We start from the raw sequence: 23,196 nt of genomic DNA, 5'->3' as shown, positions 1-23,196 counted from the left end.
ATGAACGACTCGGATTGTTTGTATGAAACCCATGGTGGGTCCCATAATAAAATCTGTGTACAATCTGTGCACCGATTATATGTGTGGACAGATTTACCGGCGATAGAGAGTCCAATAGTGAGCCTAGCTAATTTTCTAAAAACTTTACAGCTGTGGTTTCTTATTTTGAAAAACCAAGCAACAGGCATACTGAAAAGCCAGAAAAGGGTTCAATGGATGTGATTGTTCATCAATGGTGCTAGGGGGAGTCTGAATGTTTTCTCCATGTGCGCCATGCCCAATCCATTTGGGGAGTGTCCACGGGATCAGTGGCATACTGAAAAGCCAGAAAAGGGTTCAATGGATGTGATTGTTCATCAATGGTGCTAGGGGGAGTCTGAATGCTTTCTCCATGTGCGCCATGGCCCAATTCATTTGGGAAGTGTCCACGGGATCACTGATCACATCATCACATGAATCTAATATACATTGAACAATTCATATCTATTTAGAAGGCTAAACTTTGAAAGTGGTGAGTCATCCAATTATATATGAAGGTCTAACTTTTTTTCTATTTATCCGATGTGAGACTCAATCTTCACACATATTCCTAACACGACATGAGTTTAGCACCCATAGGACATCAACGGTTTGTGTCGCCCTCTTAATGAGTGCCCCGACTTGAGGAGAGATTATTCAATTCTTCTGGATCATTGCATTCGATTAATTTCCGCACTCGAGACAATACTTTATGGGTTGATTCATTGTGATTTGACACGCCCTTAACCGATGTAACTTAACTTGAGCAAGTCTATATGATGTCGTTGATACTAAATACTACTATATATGTGATAACATGTGAAAAAGAAACGTGGTTGTGGCATCGGGTCATCTCCAAATGGCAGATTTGATCACACCCCTGGTGGAATCTATGACCTCTTTCTTCAACAAAGAATGTCAGTGGCGGAACCATAATTCGAACGAGAATAAATTCTTTACACCGCCGGTGTAAATATTTGTTTCCTCAAAATCAATTGCATTGCAACACGTGTTAAAATAGTAGTCTCAATTAATAAAATATGGCGACGTGACGCAATGCAATTGATTTGAAGAAAATAAATATTTACACCGACAGTGTAAAAAATTTATTCTCAATTCGAACTTGGCATCGGGGCCTTTCTCTTCATTTTTTGGTTCAAACACACACAACCATCTTGCGTTTTTCCTTGTGCACGTATGGGCTTGAGAGTGCCTGGGCCAGAACTGGGTTCAGATTGGGCTTGGGAGACAAACATGTCAGGCACTGCTTTCCCTATTTGCAAATGCTTCTAGGTATTCATCGACGCCCCTTGTCGTTTTGCTTGGGTAACAGGCACCCCTTCACGCATAAGAAATAACTCTAAATCTCATGTGATTTCAATGTTCATTTCACCTACACTCTCATCAATAATTGTTCAACCGAATACGGGATGGAATCAGGCAAACTAGCTTATATTGAAAAATTCGTCGTTTTTAAAATAAAAAATTTTCATCGTTTTTAAAATAAAGTAAGTAGTAAAAACTCTCAATTCCTTTTGGGCCAAAGAGTAATGAATTTGGCATTTCCAACCAAACGATTGCGTCGAGTAAAAAATAAAGGCTATTAATAAATGCATTTCTAACCAATTTTTTTTGGGTAAAATAAAGTCATTTTAATTCAACATAAAGTGGGAGTTGATAATTTTTAACTTTTTATTATTAGAAAGTGTGAATTTAATTTTAGATACAAGTCACTTTTTGCTTATTGAATAACATGTTCGAACATAAAATTGCTATTTTAGATTATTGATAAAAACTCATAGAAATCACATGAAATTCAATGTCATTTCTTATACGCGAGAGGATAGATCTGTCATTACCAAACTCCTTCAGCATACCATACAGAAAACACATGAAGTTCATTGTCATTTCTCATACGCAAGAGGATATCCATCATCTTTCCCTTTATTTTTATATATTTATTCTTTTTTTAATCAAAGCAGGATTTGATTTAGATCGCGAAATCTACGGACCGAACGAGAAGACTCTAGTGATAGTTCCCAATAATAAAACATAAAGCCGATCACTTTCCTTTCCCCCTCCCCAAGCAAACCAAAAAAGCACCCTTCACTATCTTAAACCCCAAAACACCAGCGGCGTTTTGGGTCTTAAAACCCAACTCCTCTTGCGGCGCACGCACCTGAGTTTCTAATAAATTTTTTTCGCGTATCTCTCTCCAATCATTATCTTCAAAAACCTTCCTCTCAAAACCAAACAAACCCCCTAATTGCACCATTAAATACACACCCAGAGATATGCCGTTTTCGTGCGACTCCCTCCCCTCCTCCGCCACCGTCCTCTCCGTGGCAACCTCCTTCGCTGCCACTGCCATCCTCCTCCGCACCATCCACAACGACCTCATCCCCGCCCCCCTCCGCGCCTACTTCAATAAACTCTCTGCCCGCCTCTCTTCCCGCCTCACCCTCGTCGTCGACCAATCCGACGGCCTGTCCCCCAACCACCTCTACGACGCCGTCGACACGTACCTCTCCACCAAGCTATCCCCTTCCATCCACCGCATCAAAGTCAATAAGCTCGAAAAAGACCCCCACCTCTCCCTCTCCGTCGACAAAAACCAGGACATCCCCGACACCTTCCAGAACGACGCCGCCCTCGTCAAGCTCAACTGGGTCTCCCACAGCACTCTCGTCGAACGCTTTGATAGCAAACCAAACAAAACAGAGCTGAAGCACTTCGAGTTGAGTTTCCACAAGAAGCACAAGGAAATCGTGCTAGCTTCTTACTTGCCGTACGTACTGCGGAAGGCGAAGGAAATCAAGGAGGAAAGGAAGACGGTGAGGCTGCACACGGTGGACTACAACGGGACGGATTACTGGAGCTCTGTTCCTCTAAACCATCCTTCGACGTTCGAGACGATGGCGATGGAGGCGGGGACGAAGGCGGAGCTGATTGAGGATCTGGACAGGTTTGTTGAAAGGAAGGAGTATTATAAGAGGGTTGGAAAGGCGTGGAAGAGAGGGTACTTGTTTTACGGGCCGCCGGGGACGGGGAAATCGAGCTTGGTTGCGGCCATGGCGAATTACTTGAGGTTTGATGTTTATGATTTGGATTTGAGGGAGGTGCAGTGTAATTCGGATTTGAGGAGGTTGTTGATTGGGACGGGGAACAGGTCGATTGTTGTGGTGGAGGATATCGATTGTAACGTTGGGTTGCAGAATCGGGAGGTGGAGACAGAAGGGAAGATTGTTGAGGATGACAAGGTTTGTCTCTGTTTTTTAGTTTGCTCAATGCATTTCTTTTCCTACGATATTGTATTGATTTCATTTAGCCGGTTTTGGAGTAATGAAATTATTTTTTCCGATTAAAAAAAGAAAGAATGAACATTCATTAACCCTTAGGAATTTGACCAAGTGGGTATGAGAAAGCAAAATTTGGGGCATGTTGAGGATTTGCCCGGTCGTTAATTAGGCAACGGAATTAGTTGAAGTGCATGCAAACTGGCCGAATACCCGATGACTAGACAGACCTCAAGTTGTCTCGAAGTTTGGAACTTTTAACCTTTGTGAGGTTCAGTCTTAGAGATCTCTCGGGGCAAGCCTTTAGTTGCTATCTCATGTCATACATTTGTTTATGTTCCCATAGAAAGAAATGATTGATGGAGCAAGTTGAGGATTTGTCCGGTCGTTATTTCAGGACTTCAAAATTAGTTGAAATGCGTGCAACCTAACCCGAACACCTGACAATTGAACAAACCTCCAATTGCCTCGAAATTTGGAACTTTTGGCCTTCATAAGATTCAATCTTGTGATCTCTCTGGGCAAGCCTTTAGTTTTTTTTTTTTTTTGGTAAGTAGCCTTTAGTTGCTATCACATGTCATACGTTTGTTTATGTTACCGTATAAAGAAATGACTGATGAGGTCCATTTTTTCAATTTGTTGGTTACAAATCAAATGGTCTCAACTGTGATTACAAAAGTAGCATTTTTCTCTTTCTTGGTAAATCTCTCCACCCATAGAAACTCCAAATGTGTCCAGCATTTTTTACGGCGTTGTGATTGATCTGTATTTGATGACTTCCACCACAGATTACTCTGTCCGGGCTACTCAACTTCATTGACGGGTTATGGTCAAGCTGTGGAGATGAGCGGATAATAGTGTTCACAACCAACCACAAGGACCGTCTTGATCCAGCGTTGTTGCGACCGGGTCGCATGGACCTTCACATTCACATGTCTTACTGCACCTTCCATGGATTCAAGACACTCGCGTTGAATTACCTGAAAATCCAAGAACACCAACTATTCGACACGATCAAAGAATTTTTAGACAAGGTAGAAGCTACGCCAGCTGAGATTGCAGGACAACTAATGAAATATGATAACGCCGATATCGCACTTCAGAATGTTATCAATTTCCTCCATAACAAGGACCAGCCGAAAACAACAGAATTATCAAGTTAAGGGAAATATCAAGCCAGAGAGAATGCACTGCAGGGGAGACCTGGAGAGGAGTCTTAACACGGTTAGGTTTTTGAATTTTCTGCTCTTTCAAGTTTGCTTTGAGGTTAAATTTATTTGTTGTTGAAGCAATATCGTGCTATATCATTGGCTTCTTGTTTTTGGGAATTCACGTTTTAGTGTAGTAAATTTCTTGTGCTTTGTGGGTAGCCAAATCCAACTTTGAGGCAATGGACTGGCTTTGGAATGACTCTAGTCTAGCCCTGTTCGACTAAAAGCACTAAGGCCAACACTTGGTTTTGGTGGCCTATGACTTTAGTAGGGATTCAACTGAATTCCATTTCAAAGTCCAGGTAACAGAATAGTTCTAAATTATTAACGGAGAAAAGAGATTTAACGAGCTGAATCGGGGTAGAGGTGTCGAATGAGTTGCAAGTGTCGTGCCAGCCTAGCATACGTCATGTCATGCCGTGCCATGTTGCAATAGGCTAGACCCATGAGCATGTCCCCATTCGTGCAGTATCCGTGTCGTGCCTATCTCGTGCCCGTAGCATGTCGTGCCCATGCCTGAGCCTTATAAATTTAAAAAAAAAATTGGACAATTATTTTTAATCTATTATATGATCATAAGTTCACTCTCTGTTTTTATCGAAATTCAATTGTGCATGTTGACTCATACATTGTGATGTTAAAGAAAATAAAAGAATCTAGCGGGCAAAAACTCTCAGAGTGGAACAATTGAGTAAAGAAAGAACAAATCTCATATTTATTCAAATAAATTAAATGTATCGATTAAATTTGTACACAAATAGAAACGATACTTCCGAGCCCGTTTCCGTCCAGTGTTGTGTCCGTGCCGCGAATTCCATAAGTTTTGGTGTCATGACGTGCCCTACTTCTAAAAGTTATGCGCTCATTTGACCCGGTCTACGCCTATAAATTGGGGGGCACGCTGACCAGCAAACTTTACGTAGCTCAATGGGTCTTCTTGCAAAATTAATACCCACAGATGTACTTTGCAACGGTCTGAGAGAGTAATGCTACGGAGCAGGCTCTCGACCCATGACCAAAAACAGGACGCTGACGTGGACTGGCCCCACATCAGCTTAAGCCAAAAAAAAAAAAAAAAACAAATTCCTCAATTTTTTGAATCGGCTCCAAACGAAATCCTGCACCTCGCGCCAAATCATACCCACGCTAACACAGAGAGAGAGAGAGAGAGAGAGAGAGAGAGAGAGAGAGGAGGAGGAGGCCAAACACCAGCGACACCTCCACCACAAGCAACCACCATCTTCACCTTCACCTCCGGTGACCACCACCACCACCACCGCATCCACCTCCGGCAACCAACCCGTCGCAAAAATGGACGCACCACCGACGACCACCGAGGTCGAATCCACCACCAAGGTCTCTCTCTCTCTCTCGTCTATATATATATGTGGGTTGTCGATTCAGTTCATTCTAGCTGGTTCAAACAAGAAATGAATTAGGGCTTGTGTGAAATAAGGGATTTTTTGGGTTGAACCCTATCTATGTATTTTTAGTTTCACATTTTACGATTATTAGGGCTCCTTTGATCAGTGAGTATTTGATGGTTTCAGTTTTTTATTTTTACATTTGAACTAATTAAGCTTATATCCTCTTATGAACTAACTAATTAAGGCAAGTGTATAAATGATACCATGTATTGATTCCATTCAGTGTCCAATGCTGCTGCACATTTATTGAAACGATGGGCATGTTGTTGATGCGGTGTGAAAGCTTTTTTGAGGAATGGCAGTGCTAGTTTTTGTAGTTGTTTCGAAAGTTTCTATGTATTGATCTTCATGGTAGTTTTCGAACTGGGTATCAGTCTGTAATTTCAGTTTTCTTTTGTTTCTTCTCAACTTCTCGTTAGAAGTTTTCCCATTCTCTTTCTCCCCCTCCCCTTCCTCGATGTCTCATTATCGAGTTTGTCATTAATAATTTTTTTTCCGTTTAAAAAAAAATGATACTAGGCATTAGTTATACTCATTTCCTGATTGATATTTATTTGAAGCTATGCTAACATGAATTGATTATTCATATGCATATACTCCACTAGATTGACACTTCTTGATTAAAACAAAGAGATACGTTTTCATGGTATTAGAGCTTAATGTAGCACCGAGTGCGTGCTCGCACCAATTTATATTCTTGATTTCTGCTGTTTTCAAGGTTCTGGGATAGTGGCTTCTACACTTGATATTGGACATGCAATGATATTATGCTTTGCAAAGATAAGCTCATGTCATAATTTTTTATTTTTTAACATGTAGGTGATGTTTCTGTTGCCATCACCATCGTCTTTGCTGTCGCTAGAGTCTATTCCGTCAGCAATGCCTCCTCGATCGTCGAATCAAGATGAGATAGATACTAATGAGGAGGAGGAGGAATGGAGTGGACACAATGAAGAAGAAGAGGAGGTATCGAGTGATTCTTCAAAAAAAAGTGTATGATGAGATCGGTACTAATGAGAATGGAAAGGAGGACAATCAAATATTATGGGTACTCAAGTTTGGGGAGGAGGACAATCAAGTTATTTGGAAAGTCAAGGACAGGGTTGGAGAGGAGCACAACAAAGTGCTACAGAAATGATGAATGCAAGAGATAATGGTGGACAATAGAAAATTTATTTGTGTATCTTGGTGTGTCTTTATTTTGATGAGTATCCTGGGTGTCTCTTTTTTTTGGTGTTACAGCTTAGGGTGGGAGTATGTAGTATGTAGTTGTTGCAGGGGTTAAGAGAGTAAGATTGTTGGATGGTGATGTGATCAAGAAATATGTTAAATCAGTCATTGGTTGCTTCTTCTATATGCTACTCTTATTTTGATTATGTTGTTGCTAGTTGTAGTGAAGGGAACACATGATTGAAATTAAAAGATTACAGCTTTGGTTCTTCCATATTTTGTTTAATGAAAAAGGTGCCACGTTCAATGTTGGTACTAATTGTGTATGCATTTCAGTTTTTAGTTTCTGAAAATTAAATTTTCTATCATTTTAGTTTTGAGTTTCAATGTTGGTAACACTTCATGATTAGGTGCTCGAAATTGTGTTTATGGAGTGCAGAAATTGAGTTTCAATTTTGAGTTTCTAGAGTGATGGAAATTGAGTTTCTGGAATGTTCTTGTGTCATGTCCGTTTCCGTGTCGGACACGGCTCCGTGTCCAAAAGCAAAGACTTTAGTTTTGTTTGCAACAATTGCTAAATTAACAAAAAGAACTTGTTAAGTTAAGACCACTTTAGTTCTTGTTAAGATCAATTGCTATATGCAGCATCAAGGAGCAACCTTGTGGAAGCAATGTTATAACTTGTGGACACAAGCTAGGTAGGTCCTGGAATAATTTGGGCAGCACCTCCTCTATTTTTGGACCTAACCCGACGTCTCGCGTCTTATTCAGTACAACAAGACCAACATCATGTTACGCACAAGCCCACACTGGGCATTTCTCATCCTAATTACCATTCCCAAAGCCAAAGTCATAAAATTTTAAGCCAAAGTCAAAATCATCAAGCACATTCAAGTTTAAAGTTATGAAACAAGAAAGAAATTTGGATGCGATAAGTGTAATACATAGTCTTCTGGATACAAAAACCATTATAAGGGCATTACATTTATCACATAGTCTTCTGGATACAAAAACCATTATAAGGGCATTACATTTATCCTCTCCCTTAAGCTGCAAGCAAAAGAAAAGAAAAAGAACTACTGCTACCACCCTCACTATTATCCTCCTTGTCTTCTTCATCATCCTCCTACCACCCTCACTATCATTCTCCAACGAACTATTGGATGCGATAATTACAATTGAAATAGATACAAAATCTGAAGATAGATATATATATATATATATATATATATATATATATATATATATATATCACTAAAGGTCTTCAAGCATATCCCGAGTAAGAACTTCAGCAATCCATAGCAGTAGCATCCAAATCAAAGCAGCATCAAGGGAGAGCATAGAATCCATAAGCTTAACATAACAGAACCAAAGTGGCAGCACAAGCACGAAAAATCCATAAGCTTCACGCGGTTTCCAACATAGACAATCTAGAAGCATAGAGCCTATAATCCACAGCACCAGGCAGAAAAAGAAAGAGATTGCAGCAAAAATAGGAGCATCGAATCCATAGCAGTAGCAAGAGCGGAGAGAACCAAGAGGTGTTTCTTTCGAGATTGTGATGTCTTGGAATTGCTACATGCTTCCCTGCAATAATAAATGGGCCCAATGAAGAAGTTTCCTTTCAATAGATAATAAAGCATAATGTCAACGAGTACAAACTTTTCCTCTTGTTTCTTCTTTTTTCCTTTTTTTTTTTTTGAGGGAGACAGAATAATAGTGCTGCATGAACAACCATTGACGCAATTTCTACACAACACTCAGTAGCATATTCAAGAAAAAAAGCTAACTTGCTTTGTGACAGAAAAGGCCAAGCATGAAACAAACTAGCAGTAATTGGTCAAAAGTTTGAGATTTGGGTACAATTAAATAGCTCATTGGGATATCTTTGGGAACCATTGGAAACCTGCATGTCACCTACAAAACATTATTCTTGCACCAAATTCCAACTTGCAAAGATTGATTTTCCTAACTTTCAATTGATGGAAGAATTTAAAACTCATGTATTGAGTTTCGAGGGAAGTGGAACAAGTTGGCAACATTAATTAGTGATAATTGAAAGCATTTCAAAAGGAAAACTTCCCTTCTGCAACCAAATTAACCAGCAAGAAAAGCACTCCACTGTCTCCACAAGTTTTTATTTTCTTTTCCGAGCAGTACCTGCAATATTCAGATAAAAAACAACCAATTTCAAATATTCAAGCAACAAAATTCTAATCGCGTGGTATTTCATGGGAATCAACAATATTGAATGTTATCAATCAGTTTGACAAGCATGGTTCAAAAGCCAAAACCCAACTGAATACAATGATGATGACCAAACCAAAATTTTGCACCTAGAGCCATCAAGGACCATTCACTTCTGACTGTTGAGATGCATATAAGGAAGCAAAAATCTTATAGTTAGGGTTTGAAACAAAAAAATCCCCAATTTAACAAGCCCTAATTTTTTTGGTTTGAACAAGTTATAGTTAAATGAAAGGCTGTAGTCGACTGAAATTGTAGGTGTCAACGACAACCCACGCAGAGAGAGAGAGAGAGAGAGAGAGAGAGAGAGAGAGACCTTGGTAGTAGGTAATGGCGTCGGTGCTGGGCTCAAGCGATTTTCGCCGCTGGTGTGGTCGCCGAATCGGAGATGGAGGTGAGGCTGGTGGTCGCCGGTGGTGCAAGTGAGGCTGGTGATGGGCCCGGTGGTGCAAATGAGGCTGGCGGTCGGGCTCCTCAGTCCTCGTCCTCTCTCTCTTTCGCTCTCTGTTCTCAAGCTCAAGGAGCCAAGTCTAATTTCAATTTGGGGGCAATTCAAAAAAATTGAGGAATTTGTTTTTTTTTTTTTTGGCTTAAGCTGACGTGGGGCCAGTCCACGTCAGCGTCATGTTTTTGGTCGTGGGTCGAGAGCCTGGTCCGAGTCTGAAATTAGAGGGGCACTTAAACATCAATTTCAACAACACGCACTTTACTATGTTTCCAACACATCCTTAACATAGAGGATCAAAAACAAAAACGGTCTTGTTATTGGGCTGACAATAAATACACTAAAAGACAAAAAAAATATGTATTTTTGTGTACTTTATACACCCTTTAATACACATTTACACACTCACTATTATCAGCCCATTGGGCTGATTTTAAAATTTTCCAAACAAAAATACAAAAAACAATACTCCATCTGTTCCAAATTGAGAGTCCCTTTTGGAAATTCCAACTATTTAAAAGGACATGTAATGATTACACTTATAATGCCTATTATTTTCACTATTATCCCTATATTTTACTTATTTTATAACACTTATATTCACTTGTAAGGGACACTTTTGAAAAATCACCAAATTTTTCTTTTCATTTTTTAGGAAAAAGACTATCATTTGGAATAATCCAAAATGAAATAATGGAGTCTCAATTTGGGACGGAGGAAGTATTAAAAAAAAAAAAACCTTATCCTTAACAAATCACGTTCAATGGAAAAATCCCACGTTTCCATTGTAGGCTTGGTAGTAGCTACATAAAAATCAAAAGACCTGACTTATATGTCATCAATTTCTACCACGTGTCAAAACCCAAGTGCACCAAAAAGCATACACCTGGCCAGGAAGAAAGTAGTCAAACCCTTCTTTACTAAGACATTCCGTGTTCGTGTCCACATCGTAAACCCGTGTGGTCCCTCCGTTCACACTTACAATTTACAGCTCCACGGATAAAGATAGATATACAGTATATATTAATACTGCTATATATAAAATCAGTAGCCCTCAGCTTCCTCTGCATGCAAGCTAGCTTTGAGGATTTTTCGAGTAACTTCACCCTGCAAGTAAAAACGGTTATTTTCGCGACTCGAATTCACCAACAGGTCACATTAGATCAACTTTCACCGTTGTGTCCGAGCCGTACGTTCTTCCTTTCTTCCTTGATTTGATAAACTAACAGCAGCAGCAGCAGCAGCAGCAGCAGCAGCAGAACCTCATCGATGCAATACAATTCTAGTCCACACTCCGACGGGTATCCAATCGGGTCAGACTCGGGATCGAAATCTCCTACTATATCAGAATACGTCGACGGTTCAACCAGCGGACGCTCCGCCCAATCCGACGAGGAGCTGATGATAACATTGGCTTCGAGCCGGCCGAAGAAGCCAGCTGGAAGGAAGAAGTTCAAAGAAACGAGGCACCCGGTTTACAGAGGCGTGAGGAAGAGAAACAACGACAAGTGGGTGTGCGAGCTGCGGGAGCCGAACAAGAAGTCGAGGTTGTGGCTCGGGACGTACCCCACGGCCGAGATGGCGGCTCGGGCCCACGACGTGGCCGCGCTGGCTCTGAAGGGCGAGTCGTCGTCATCGACGCCGTGTCTGAATTTCGCCGACTCGGTGTGGCGGTTGCCCGTGCCGGTTTCGAAGGAGGCGGAACACATAAGGAAGGCGGCGGGCGAGGCAGCCGAAGCGTTCCGGCCTCAGCCGCCGGGGGACGACGGCGGGGTTGCGGTCTCCCCCGATGGTTCGAGGAGAGATATTGGGATTGAGGTTTTTGATATGGAAGGGCTGATTTCGAACATGGCGGAAGGGCCGTTGCTCTCTCCCTCGCCTTCTTGCTTGGGTCGTGGTTTTAGCTGGGATGATGTGGGAAGTGATGGTGAGATGTCATTGTGGAGTTAGATTTAGATAAATGAAAGTCGAATTTTTTACAACTAGATAGAGACAATTAGTTGCTTTTTTTTTTCTTTTTAATAATTGTTAAAGAAAATATGTAATTCTATTTCTTGTTGTTTAAGTGTGTTGCTAAACGATGAAACCGAATATGTTGAAATATTCGAGAATAGATACTTTTAAATTGCATACAAAAAATTGATAAAATTGACATATACCATTGAACATAGATTTGCCCCTCGCTGTAATGCTTACAAATTGTTAGATATCTATCCTTTAAGATACAATGATCGAAGATCACATTATAATAACACTATAATCGATGAGCTCAAGGAACAAAGTATTTTTTTGTACTCTTTCATTTGAAGAACACAAATCAATACTCTCTGTTCGTTTTCAAGAGTCATACTTCGTAAATCCAACTTTTTATATTGATATCATCATTACACTCTAAAAGTTATAACTTTTTTTACTCATTCTGTATGGAGACATTATCGATACATTTTTACTTACTAATTTTTCAAAATAGAATCTACTTTTATGGACGAAATAAAAAATATATCAACTTTTACATACTTACTTTACAAAATAGATATTTATTAAAGGATAGTCTAAAATGAAATACTGAAATCTAGGGAAGGAGGGAGTATATGAAAAATCAATCCAAAAATTAATAATTCTCTTACAGAAGTGTTTGTGACTCTTCGGAACACTTACGAAAAGGGCACTACACAACTACTTATTCGAACACGTGTCAAACAAATGGACTAATATTGGGCGTACTTAGCTTTACTTCACCAATTGCCAAGATTTCGGCACGTGCGCGTGCATGCTAGGAAAAAGTTTGTCAAAAATTCAACTACTTCGAGGTGCACTTCGATACTGGGAGAAAGAAGGTAAAAAATTCAACTTCTTCAAAATGCACTTAGGTGCCAAGAGGATTGCCACCTCTGCCACTTTACTATTTCCTCCGTCTCTTTTTTAATGTTCAGTATTTCATATTAGACTGTTCCTTAATAAATCCCTTAATAAGTGTCCATTTTGTAAAATTAATGGATAAAAATTAATATATTTTCCATTTTGTCCCTAAAAATAGATTTCATTTTGAAAAGTTAGTAAGTAGAAGTATAATAATGATGTCTCCATAGACGGTAAGTAAGAAAAATTAATGTAAAAAGTATAATAATGATATTTTCTTAATAAGTTAGAGTTACGAAGTGAGGCACATAAAAATGAACGGAGAGCAGTAATAATCAGGAATCTCTTTAGGTAATCACCAACTCCTTTTTCTTTTTCTTTTTTGATCCGCCACCAAAACCACCACTTCATCTCAACACTACCAAGGCATACCATCATCAGTACGAATTTACGACTTCTAATCGAGACCACTTTCAAGAATTACCCCTAATCGAGACCACTTTCAAGAATTACCCGGACAGGACCGTTAAGTGACTAGAGAGGATCTCATTCATTCTACAAAAGAATCGGGTCAGCCATTTGTGAGGCACCGAACTGCTAAATATCCAGCACGGTTTACCTCCTTCTGAAGCACTGCACACCTTCAATTATCTCACTCTAGTAGACAATGCTCCTTTCATGATGAGTCATTCTCTGATGAAACCCTCTTGCTCTGGGCTTTGGGAAGACACACAGCCACTAACCCAATGGTGCAAAATCAAAGATTGCCTATACCTGGAACCAGATTTACAATAGCAAAGGACATCCACATTTTTCTCCAATGTTCACAAAGCGTTTACCATTACTGCAAGAGCTTGGCCTCTGCATTACGTTCATTAATTTCACTGGCATTCCCATTTCATCAACACCACACAGTTAATTGGATACACTTAATCATGCAATAGTACATAAGCATTGCGGTGAAAGGCAGTTTGATAGCGCAGTCGACAGCAAGGCATCATTTCACGCATATGCAAGGTATGAAGAACCAAATATATGCTCAAAAATCAGCAAGTCTGACATAATTTGCATTTATACAACAGCCTAATTTGTCCATATATACCATATTCACAAACCAGATACATACATATAAGGGGAAGAGAGTGATTAATTACTTCTGATGCATGCACACATCATTGACTCCAACCAATGGTTTTTCTATGTACAGTTCCATCCTTGTTAGAATAATCTGAAATAAAAAAGCAACCTCACATTTTGTAGACGGAGAAAGAGTGACCATGGTTCTATGAAAACAGAAAAACTTGAAACAGTTTAAAGTTTAAACTGACTGCAGAAAATGGTAAGCCTCATACCTGCTATGCCCAATTCTTCTTGGACCTAAGTTGAGAGAGCTTGACCTTGAATTCAGCTGCAGTGAACCAGAAATGCTTAGACTCTAAGAACTCCTATAGTAGTACAGCAAATCAGGCAATGCTTAGACTCGATAGACGCCTAATGAAATCAGAAAATCAGGCAATGCATGACGCCAACATCTAGTAACTTTTTGCTTCCAATGAGTTAATGTGTAAAACCCACTCTAGCTTCCAAAAGCTTTAATTTCAATATCATGACAATTATTTGCTTCAGTTACAAGCCAAACAAAAAGTGAATGGGCAGCAGGGCATGGTGGTTAAAGGAAGGGTTGATCATAGATTTTGTCTTTCTTCAGCCTGAACTCCTTAAATCATGGCCTTTCTTCACAACCCCCACCCAAAACACACACCACCCCCCCCCCCCCCTTCTTTGCTCAAAGAATGTGCTTGATCGGATGATAAAAGGTCACTTTCCTATTGGGAATAATTTGGTTCCATTCATCAGGGAGGAAAACCTGAGGAGAGAAGGAAAGGTAACAAGCACACTGGACTGAACGGCCTTATACCTTGATGGATATAATCCCACCTGGCATAGCTATTGTAATGCGGACATGCAAATGGGTCAAAGAAAAAGTATACCTGCATCTTTGTATCGTTCCTCACCAACAGCATTCAGCATTTTCTGCAGAAGATTAAACTCCTCGGTTTCTATGCAGGGCTGGCTGCTGGGCCTGAAACATGACAGTATGCATTACTTTAAAAAAATGAAGGTTTATATTGGCTATGGTAGATTGACAATATCATCTAGCAAGGATCATGAAATCCCATACTTTCAACTGGTGATCCCAAGACACAGATCAAAAGAGGGTTGCTCGATATATACCTGATAGGAACATCGGTATTCCGGAAAACATGACCAACTAGTTTGCCGAAGGACCAATAGTAAAGCTAGTTTTTTTTTATGGCGTGAAGGGTCAATGCATCAGGCTGTATTTGACCTCTTGAACCAGAGGATGGTTCTCAAAGGCAAGGTAGCCCATGGTTTTCCCTATGTATGGAACTTTGTTCACAGAGCATCCCATGTAATAGCTAATGTTCTTCTTGTAAATAAATTTAGTGCAAAATCGGTGGGGTTGCCTTTTCGATTGACTAACTGGAACAGAATAAACGTTTAGCAAAAAAAAAAACTGGAACAGAATAAACTGGTATTGGATATTTTAATAAAGTTTTAATGGGTCCTACATACAAGAATAACAAATATAACGGCCATGGAATTAAAACTTACCGGTCCAGTTCCGTGAAAAGTAGGCCATCTGAAGAAGAGGCATGCATTGACACCTTGGCAGATTCAATGACCCTCATCCCATCAGTAAATGCCAAGTTCTTGTTGACTTGTATAGGCACCTACACGAAATTTGAAGAAAAGATTTTATTCGTAGTGAAAAAATGATCTCTTCACTGATAGTGATAGTCTGATTCATATTATTATCAGGTATTCTACAATCACAATAAGTGTCTCGTATAATCCCATATGATGAGCAAGCCTTTTACGAAAAAGAAAATGATAGCAAGCAGTTAGCATGGCACCATTATTGCAAACGGAACAGATCACAGACCAACTAGCCACTGCTCACTGCAAAGCTCGTAATGATATCAAGGAACTTCAAACAGCATAAACTGACTTTACAAACCAATTAAATGACACAGAATTACTCCGTCAACTCGAGGGGAAAAGTAGGAAAAAGAAATAGACTGGTTTCGATAGGAGAATAAGTGAGGATGCATTCCCATGTTACTAAAGAGTAAACAGTTAGAATGGTAACATGTAAGCCGATGAAAACCTCAGGGGTATGTGGTTAACTTTCCGTAATTGCATTTTTTGACCTCACATGCACCAAAAACTTTCAACACCACATAAGGAAATATAGATTTCATTTATGATTCCGAGACTTTTGGACTACATCCATGATAATCAGTTGCAGAACATACAGAGTATAAATAACCAATTACCAGCTGCTGAATTCGACGGGAAAGATAACAAAAGACTTGATTGTTTATATTTCAATTAAACCTCCATCACTAAGCCCAATTAACTGACATCCATGCTAATGAACCAACCTAGCATGTCTTAAAAAATCTTATTCCTCTCTTCTTTTCTACATAAATCTTCTTCATGCCATCAATAAGCCCAATTAACTGACATTCATCCTAATGAACCAACCTAGCACGTCTTAAAAAATCTTATTCCTCTCTTCTTTTCTACATAAATCTTCTTCCTTCTGATCCAATTAGAGCAATGGTTGTGTTATTAGCATCATCAACCATAAAGCCAGTATTGATGAGCTGTGCGCACGTATATAGCATTATTGTTGTCCAACACTGTTATCCCATGCTATCTTGTGAGAGCGACATGATATATGAGGCCTATATGATGATAAACAACCACACGAGCACACTAAAGTTCGAATAATACTATAAACAGCAACAAAGAGGGGGAAAGACTCCAACTTATCAACATGAGCAAAAGTACCTTGCATCTCACTGCAATGTTAATGGCATCCGAAGGCCGAAGGTCAAAGCTGATACTCTCGGCTTCATTATCCAACTGAGATTAAAAAATAAAAAATAAATTCACTTGCTACTAATGTTTTCTCTGTTTTGATCAGCTACTTAAATATTACCATTAAACCAAGATTGATGGTTGAAACATTCATGCAATAAACTACAAGTGTTTAATGGGAATATACCTTTGTGAGGCATAATTGAGCAAAATATGCTTCATGTACTCTCTTTGTGACTCGAACAAATTTCACCTGCACAAGCAGAAAACGGATACAACAAATGGCAGCCATTATGGAAGAAACATCAAAGTACTCAATAGTTATGAGAACTAATATAACCAAATACAAACTTACTGCATAGCCCATCTTCTCAATCATCTCCTTCACAATTTGATACATAGTGGGCCTAGCCTAAAAAGGGGCAAAAGAAAATTGGTGTCTTGTAGCATAATCAAGTAGAAGAGGAAGAAGAGTTTTCAATTGACACTTACAATGTTGACATTGCGTATGGCTGCCATGAGCAACACACTTGGCATCTCCACTACAATTAGAAGCAAACTATAAGCAGAGAGTGACAAAGTTGCAAACGCACAATCCTAAAATGAATCTTCATTGTAGAAAGTAACAAGTTATGTACATACAAACAATTATAGGGAGTAGAAGACCAGTCCCATCTTCCATCTTCAATACAATGGCAGGATGTGGAACATAATCAAGCAGATGCCCACCTTGTGGGGTATTATGGACACATCGTATATGCTTGCCATCTCTCATCTTAATAATGAAACCATCTGAGCCACACTTCACCTCAACTATATGGGAAAACGAAAGAGATGCAAACATAAGTAACGGTACACTACATATTCCGCCAAGAACTACAGGTGCAAGTAATGAAGAAGTGACCAGCCCAACAGCACACTGCTCAGAGCAGTAAAATTTACAACATTGGGAATTCATTCTATTGATAGGAATGCCAAGTGTGGTTATTCTTCAAGGTGACCAATCCACCTAATTTTCTTGTCCAGGGACACCAAAACATGGCTGAAGTTCATACTTTTGAAGCACTACTTTTACTGTACTAGCGAACATAGAAATTCAACATAGAGCATTTCACACACAAAAATAAAAACAAAGAATCTTATCCATAGTCCTATTGCAAATTCAACTATGTGGCATACCTAGTGAGTGAATGTCCAACTAACAATGCTAGAGAAATAAGTCATACCCTTAAAACAATTGTCACAGTGTTGAACTCCTGGGTATCTACACACTTCACAAATTTATAAGATACCACACAAATTAGAGGAGCAACGAGACAGGCATAAAGGACCCATAATGGAAAAGCATGCATATTAACTACTACATTGCCTAACACCACCTCCCCCACCCCCCAAAAGAAAAGGGCTAAAACAAAAGAAAACCCATGCTACTTAGACTAAGTCCTAAATATGAGAAGGAAAAAACATGTCTTTGCTTGCCTACTGAAAACTGGCTGCTATTTATGCATTTGAATAACGAAATATCATACAAAAGGATGCTAAAAGGAACAGCAACATGATATTTTGTGATAAATTTCTCATGTTTTGGCAAGTGGCAAGAAGTGAAATGGTGCCATCCTGGATATTCTCAGAAGAAGTTTAAATGTAAGCTTCCATTTTCTGCAATGACGCAGAATGAAAAGACAACCACATTTGACCAAAATCTCAATGATTCTATCCAACAGAATCTTCAACAACTGCATTTGCTAACAGCATAACCAAATGCGCCAAAAAGTGAAGTTCAAATCATGGAATCCGAGAACATTAATAATTAGGCCAACCTCGAATATTTTACCTGCTTCAACTACACTGGAGTTGACATAATCTTCGTCATCCTCACTAAAGTTCTCTGCCATACTACCATTATCATCAGACGATGAGCTGTAGCAACACCGCACCTTCTTGTATTGTTGCCCACGTAGTTTATGATTCACATTAATCCTAGCACCCTTGATTCCTTGGCAACCCAAAAATCCACTTTTAAGAAGTTTAGCCTTTACTAAGGACCCATTAACAGGCAAAATGCACACTCCAGGTTGTTTTGCTTGGACAGCAGGGCAAATAACTGGTCCTTGGAGAGAACCCATGTCACCGCTCCTCAAGATCTCTCTGTAAACAAAGACCACATCCTCAAAAAAATACCATATTAACACTTAAAACATTCAGATAAGCTACTTATGTACATAGAGATGGTTGAGTATATACAATATAAAGTTCTCACTCTACCAGGGACGGCTGCAGTATTTTAGCTCAGCGGTGACAAAACTGTAATAAAAAAATTACATGTACAAAACACTATAGAGAAGAAACACATTTATTTTTGTTGAAAACGAGAATTGAAAAATAATGCAATTTTTGTCAAAAAAAATCAAACTCAATGAGTTCTTTTAATTATTAAAAGAAGTTCGAATTCTTCTCGACAAAAATGCATTGTTTTAAGCTTTCGTTTTGCAGACATGACAATTGTTTTGGGGATGGAGGGAGTACATCTGTATCTACAAGCTCATGAATTAAGCGATCGGAATTGAGGCACTAACTTCCAACCTAATTGCCAGAAAATTTAATTGGAGTGCCTGATCCTTTATGTAACCATCAAATCCATCTGATCTTAAACAAAATTTCTAAGAACACATCCTGTTGCCGAATATACAACTCTCTCTCTCTCTCTCTCTCTCTCTCTCTCTCTCTCTCTCTCTCTCTCTCAACAATTTATTTTGACCATCTTACTCCAATAAAAGCCAATTACTGTGTCAGCCCATTTGGATCGAGTGAATTCATGAGAAAGGAAAGGGTTACGGTCACTCACCAAATCTCACCAATTAGAGAAACAAAATATACCTCGACTTTATTACACCTATTCCTTATCATCTCTCACTTATTTATCCAAACAAGAAGTGAGATTCTTCTTAAAATTCTTTTCTTTTTCTCACCAAACCCTTCAATCCAAAGGTAAATGACGAAATTCATCATAAAATAGATAGATAGAGTGACATCAGCACACCTGTGAAAGGCTCTGAAACTTCACCAAAAAACGAAGGATCGATAGCTTTCAGCCACCGATCGCTGCTCTAAACTCGAATCAACGATCACTTATTCAACAGCTGGAAAAGTGAATTAAACGATGAATTTCAGAGGATAATCCGTAGGTCAACGCCAAGCAAGCCCTAGATAGAACTGGAGCGAAGAAAGGAATAGCAGCAGATCGAGAAGAACCGACAAGATTTTTATAATAATAAGGGATAAAGGAAGAAGAGAAATGGTGGTGACCGGTGAGAAGAAGAAGATAAGAGATATTCTCGTTGGAAAAGAGGGGAAGAGAAGATATTGAAGGACGGATGGGAGTATAATTATTCATTCAGCGGTCCGGTGGCATTGTTACACAGTGTCTCAACTCCCGACGCTCTTGTCTACTACATATTTTTATAAAATTTGGGTTAGTTTATACGTATATCAACTTAATCGTAATGTGTTTCAGCCGTCTTATCTACCAAACATTTTTATAAAGTTTATTTTTTAATAATCAAGTGTTTGGGTCAATTTACGCGTAACTCAATTTATCATGAAAACCACTCACATCACTCTCTTGCGAAGTCTCAACTAAACATAAAACAAAACTCTACGTAGTTCAGACCTCAACGAGTTGATAGTACCTATTTTGTTAGGTCTATACACTTATAAGTCCCACAAAAATATGGAAATAAAGTGTGGCGGCACCACGCGATGATTCCCGAGTATTAAATAATTTTTTCGTATTGAGGAGTGTACGCAGAAAGAATTGACAGTCACAGAGAGCCAAAATTTTATCGTTAATCTTTTCACCCGAAAAAGACAAGCATGCCCCCGGTGTAATAGGAGTAGTTCTGTTTGTAATTTGCCTTGAATCTTTTTTCTAACTTAGGTGTACCGTCAAAGTTTAGGTGCACCACGACTAATATCAAGGGACTAGTCTCACAATCCACTACCAAAGACGGCCAATTGACGCTAGAGCAAAAGTCTTGTACAAACTAGCCGGCCGCATAAGAGTTGATAATACTTGAATGTATCAAGTCTAAGATCTTAAAAAAGTTATAATTTCAAGTTTTAACCACCAGATCAACAAGGGATTGCTTGCTTTTCTTTTCTTTGTCAACCTTTTTTAAATTATAGTTTCATTGTTTTCAGGATTTTGATTGTTTGGATTCCAGTCATTGGGATGAATGTTATAAGGCCAAGGTATCAGGTGTGTGTTGTGAGCTAGGTCTACAAACAAACCGAGCTGCTCGCGAGCAGCTTGTTAAGGGCTTAGTTCAACTCGGTTATAATCGAGCTTGAGCCCGAGCTGTAGACTCATTAAGCAAACGAGTCAATCTCAACACTCTAACGCTCAGCTCGTTTATAAAGGCTTGTTTGAGTAAAGAAATCGGACTCAACTCGTTTAGGACTCGACTCATTTACAAATGAACAAAGCTCGAGCTTGAGTTTTCAGCTCGTTTAGTAAAAGAGACAACCTCAAACACTACATAGATTCACTTGTTTGCACCTCTACTAGGGTTGCAAACGATCCGAGCCGCTCGCGAGCGGCTCGGAGCTCGGCTTGATAATGGCTCGGTTCAGCTCGGTTCAAGACAAAAACGAACGAGCTCGAGCTCGAGTCCTGGGCTCGTTTCATAAACGAGCCGAGCTCGAGCTAGTCGAAACTCGGCTCGAATTGGCTCGCGAGCTCGATTATATTATATATATTTATTTTTACATATTTATATTTATTTATATATATTTGTTTCATAAACGAGCCGAACGAGCCGAGCTCAAGCTCCGTAAATACATATCGAGCCGAGCTCGAGCTCGAGTCATGCAGCTCGTCACGAGCTCGAGCCGAGCTCAAGCCAACTAAATTTTTGTCGAGCCGAGCTCGAACACTCTAAAACTCGGCTCGGCTCGGCTCGTTTGCAGCCCTAACCTCTACTGTGAGCATCTCCTCTATGTTGTACTCCATTCGTTTGGCAATGCCGCCATTAAAACTTAGTTTGTTATAGTATCAATTTATTTATCATTGTTTGGCTATGTTACTCTATCACTTTCAGCTAATTTCTGTATAGCTACTCATTCGATCGACGAATAAAGATGTATAAAAAATTGGTGTCACGAGTGTTGATATTGATTTAATAGGTTTTTCCAAGCCAAATATGATGCCAATTTTGACACTGAAAATAGTTTCGACAAAATTCAACTAGACTTTTACCTAATTCATAAAGCAATAGCTTTAAAATTTTGTAATGATAAAGAATTTTATCCGGATCAAAAAAAAAAATAAAGAATTTTATCCAACCAATGAAGATGTTTTATGGGTTCCTCTTTAACGCTCTCATATCACGTTGTTTTCCTTTTCTGTCACTTCCAACAATCATCTAATGATAGAGTACTAATCGTCGAGATCGGAAATTTATGAAACTGAATTAAAGAGAATTGTGAATTTTGTCATGGAGGGCAGTTGCGACTTTTTGACAGTAGATAGATAGGCAAGTCCGAACCGCTTGGTCTGTTCATCTGTTGCTTCGGCATGACAAGACTCAGCCGCATAGCTGCCGTGCGATGATGCCAAACGTATCTGATGAGTGACACGTGTTAAGTGACAAGCAGTTCTAGTGGATAAGGCGCCGCCTACGAGGTGAGGGCCTGAGGGGTTGGATCCTGCCAAGTTTCCCCCTGCCAGTTTCGTCAAGTTTTTGAACAAAGACTGTTTTAAAATGTTTTGAACAGTTCAGATTTGTTCGGATAATTTTTTTATTACAAAATATCCAAAACACTTCCGAACAATTTTGGATCGTTCAAAACACTTTTAGACAGACCGGATGCAAAAAACTAAAAGAAATTGGTCGAGGAAAATTTGACCAGATCCGATCCCGTCTATCAGCATGAATGATTGTTCAATGCTCCCGGGGCACCAAAACATGGCGCCCTACTCTACAGCTCTAGTGTTCAGAAGCTCTATAATATCCTTGGGTTTCAACTATGCTCGAATTTCTTTTGATCGATTGGTTATTGGTTAGGTCACTTTGAATACATAAATCCTTCCGTAAATGTTATTTTCTCCATCCATTTCAATACGATATTTTCAACCGATAAATTACTCGATCCTTGCCATTGAAATTTTTCTAGGTTAATAATCGTGACGCGGCACTGTTCATTGGAAATTGTTGACCCTAATAAAAGGCAGATACGCGAGAAGATGAAATATGACAACCCACGAGATATATCATAAATTTAACATAAGAAATGGAAAATTTTGGTTGATGGGGATAAGGTGATAAAATACAGGTGTGTAGATTTCACCCCTAAGTTGTCATCAATGACTGCTATTAACTTAGAAGCCCTCCCCAAAAAAATTTCAACTTGTATAATATTTCCACACATAGCTGCATTAAAATTAAGTTTGCTTTGATTCGACCAACCATCAACCATGGTTGTTTTCTTAAGGAACCTCATTCATTCTTAATACTTAAACTTTACATAGATCTCTATTCTTCTAGTACACTATCACGTGGTGTCTCATATTCCTTCATTACACACTAATGTGGCTGTTATTGGGTCGAGAC

At 39.2% G+C, this 23,196-nt stretch overlaps 3 protein-coding genes across 4 annotated transcripts; 2 read left to right on the top strand and 1 right to left on the bottom strand.

The window, feature by feature from the left end:
* The first annotated feature begins 2,241 nt into the window (after positions 1–2,241).
* On the top strand, positions 2,242–5,299 carry LOC131330989 (AAA-ATPase At3g50940-like). The gene is made up of 2 exons (XM_058364786.1): positions 2,242–3,278; positions 4,103–5,299. Exons 1-2 carry the CDS (start codon positions 2,313–2,315, stop codon positions 4,475–4,477), a joined length of 1,341 nt encoding a protein of 446 aa, XP_058220769.1. The 5' UTR covers positions 2,242–2,312; the 3' UTR covers positions 4,478–5,299.
* A 5,547-nt stretch (positions 5,300–10,846) lies between these two features.
* On the top strand, positions 10,847–11,915 carry LOC131330992 (dehydration-responsive element-binding protein 1E-like). The gene has a single exon (XM_058364788.1). The coding sequence runs from the start codon at positions 11,084–11,086 to the stop codon at positions 11,762–11,764; it is 681 nt and encodes a 226-aa protein (XP_058220771.1). The 5' UTR covers positions 10,847–11,083; the 3' UTR covers positions 11,765–11,915.
* A 1,778-nt stretch (positions 11,916–13,693) lies between these two features.
* Positions 13,694–19,954, bottom strand: LOC131330990 (bifunctional nuclease 1-like). 2 transcript variants are annotated; one of them, XR_009201290.1, is made up of 11 exons: positions 19,626–19,954; positions 18,420–18,733; positions 17,228–17,398; positions 17,078–17,127; positions 16,941–16,997; positions 16,773–16,838; positions 16,556–16,630; positions 15,311–15,429; positions 14,665–14,756; positions 14,026–14,118; positions 13,694–13,901 (listed from the first exon to the last, which is right to left on the bottom strand). XR_009201290.1 is itself a non-coding variant. In XM_058364787.1 (11 exons), the coding sequence occupies exons 2-10, from the start codon at positions 18,709–18,711 to the stop codon at positions 14,029–14,031; spliced, it is 975 nt and encodes a 324-aa protein (XP_058220770.1). In that variant the 5' UTR covers positions 18,712–18,733; positions 19,626–19,953; the 3' UTR covers positions 13,694–13,901; positions 14,026–14,028. The 2 variants fall into 2 exon arrangements, 1 of the variants encoding a protein (XP_058220770.1); XM_058364787.1 differs by having other exon boundaries at positions 14,026–14,081; positions 19,626–19,953.
* Between the last annotated feature and the right edge of the window lie 3,242 nt (positions 19,955–23,196).

The sequence above is a fragment of the Rhododendron vialii genome, chromosome 6a (genome assembly GCF_030253575.1).
Source record: "Rhododendron vialii isolate Sample 1 chromosome 6a, ASM3025357v1".
NCBI lineage: Eukaryota > Viridiplantae > Streptophyta > Magnoliopsida > Ericales > Ericaceae > Rhododendron > Rhododendron vialii.
The sequence above is the reverse complement of the archived record's forward strand: the minus strand, read 5'-3'. Positions and strand labels throughout refer to the sequence as shown.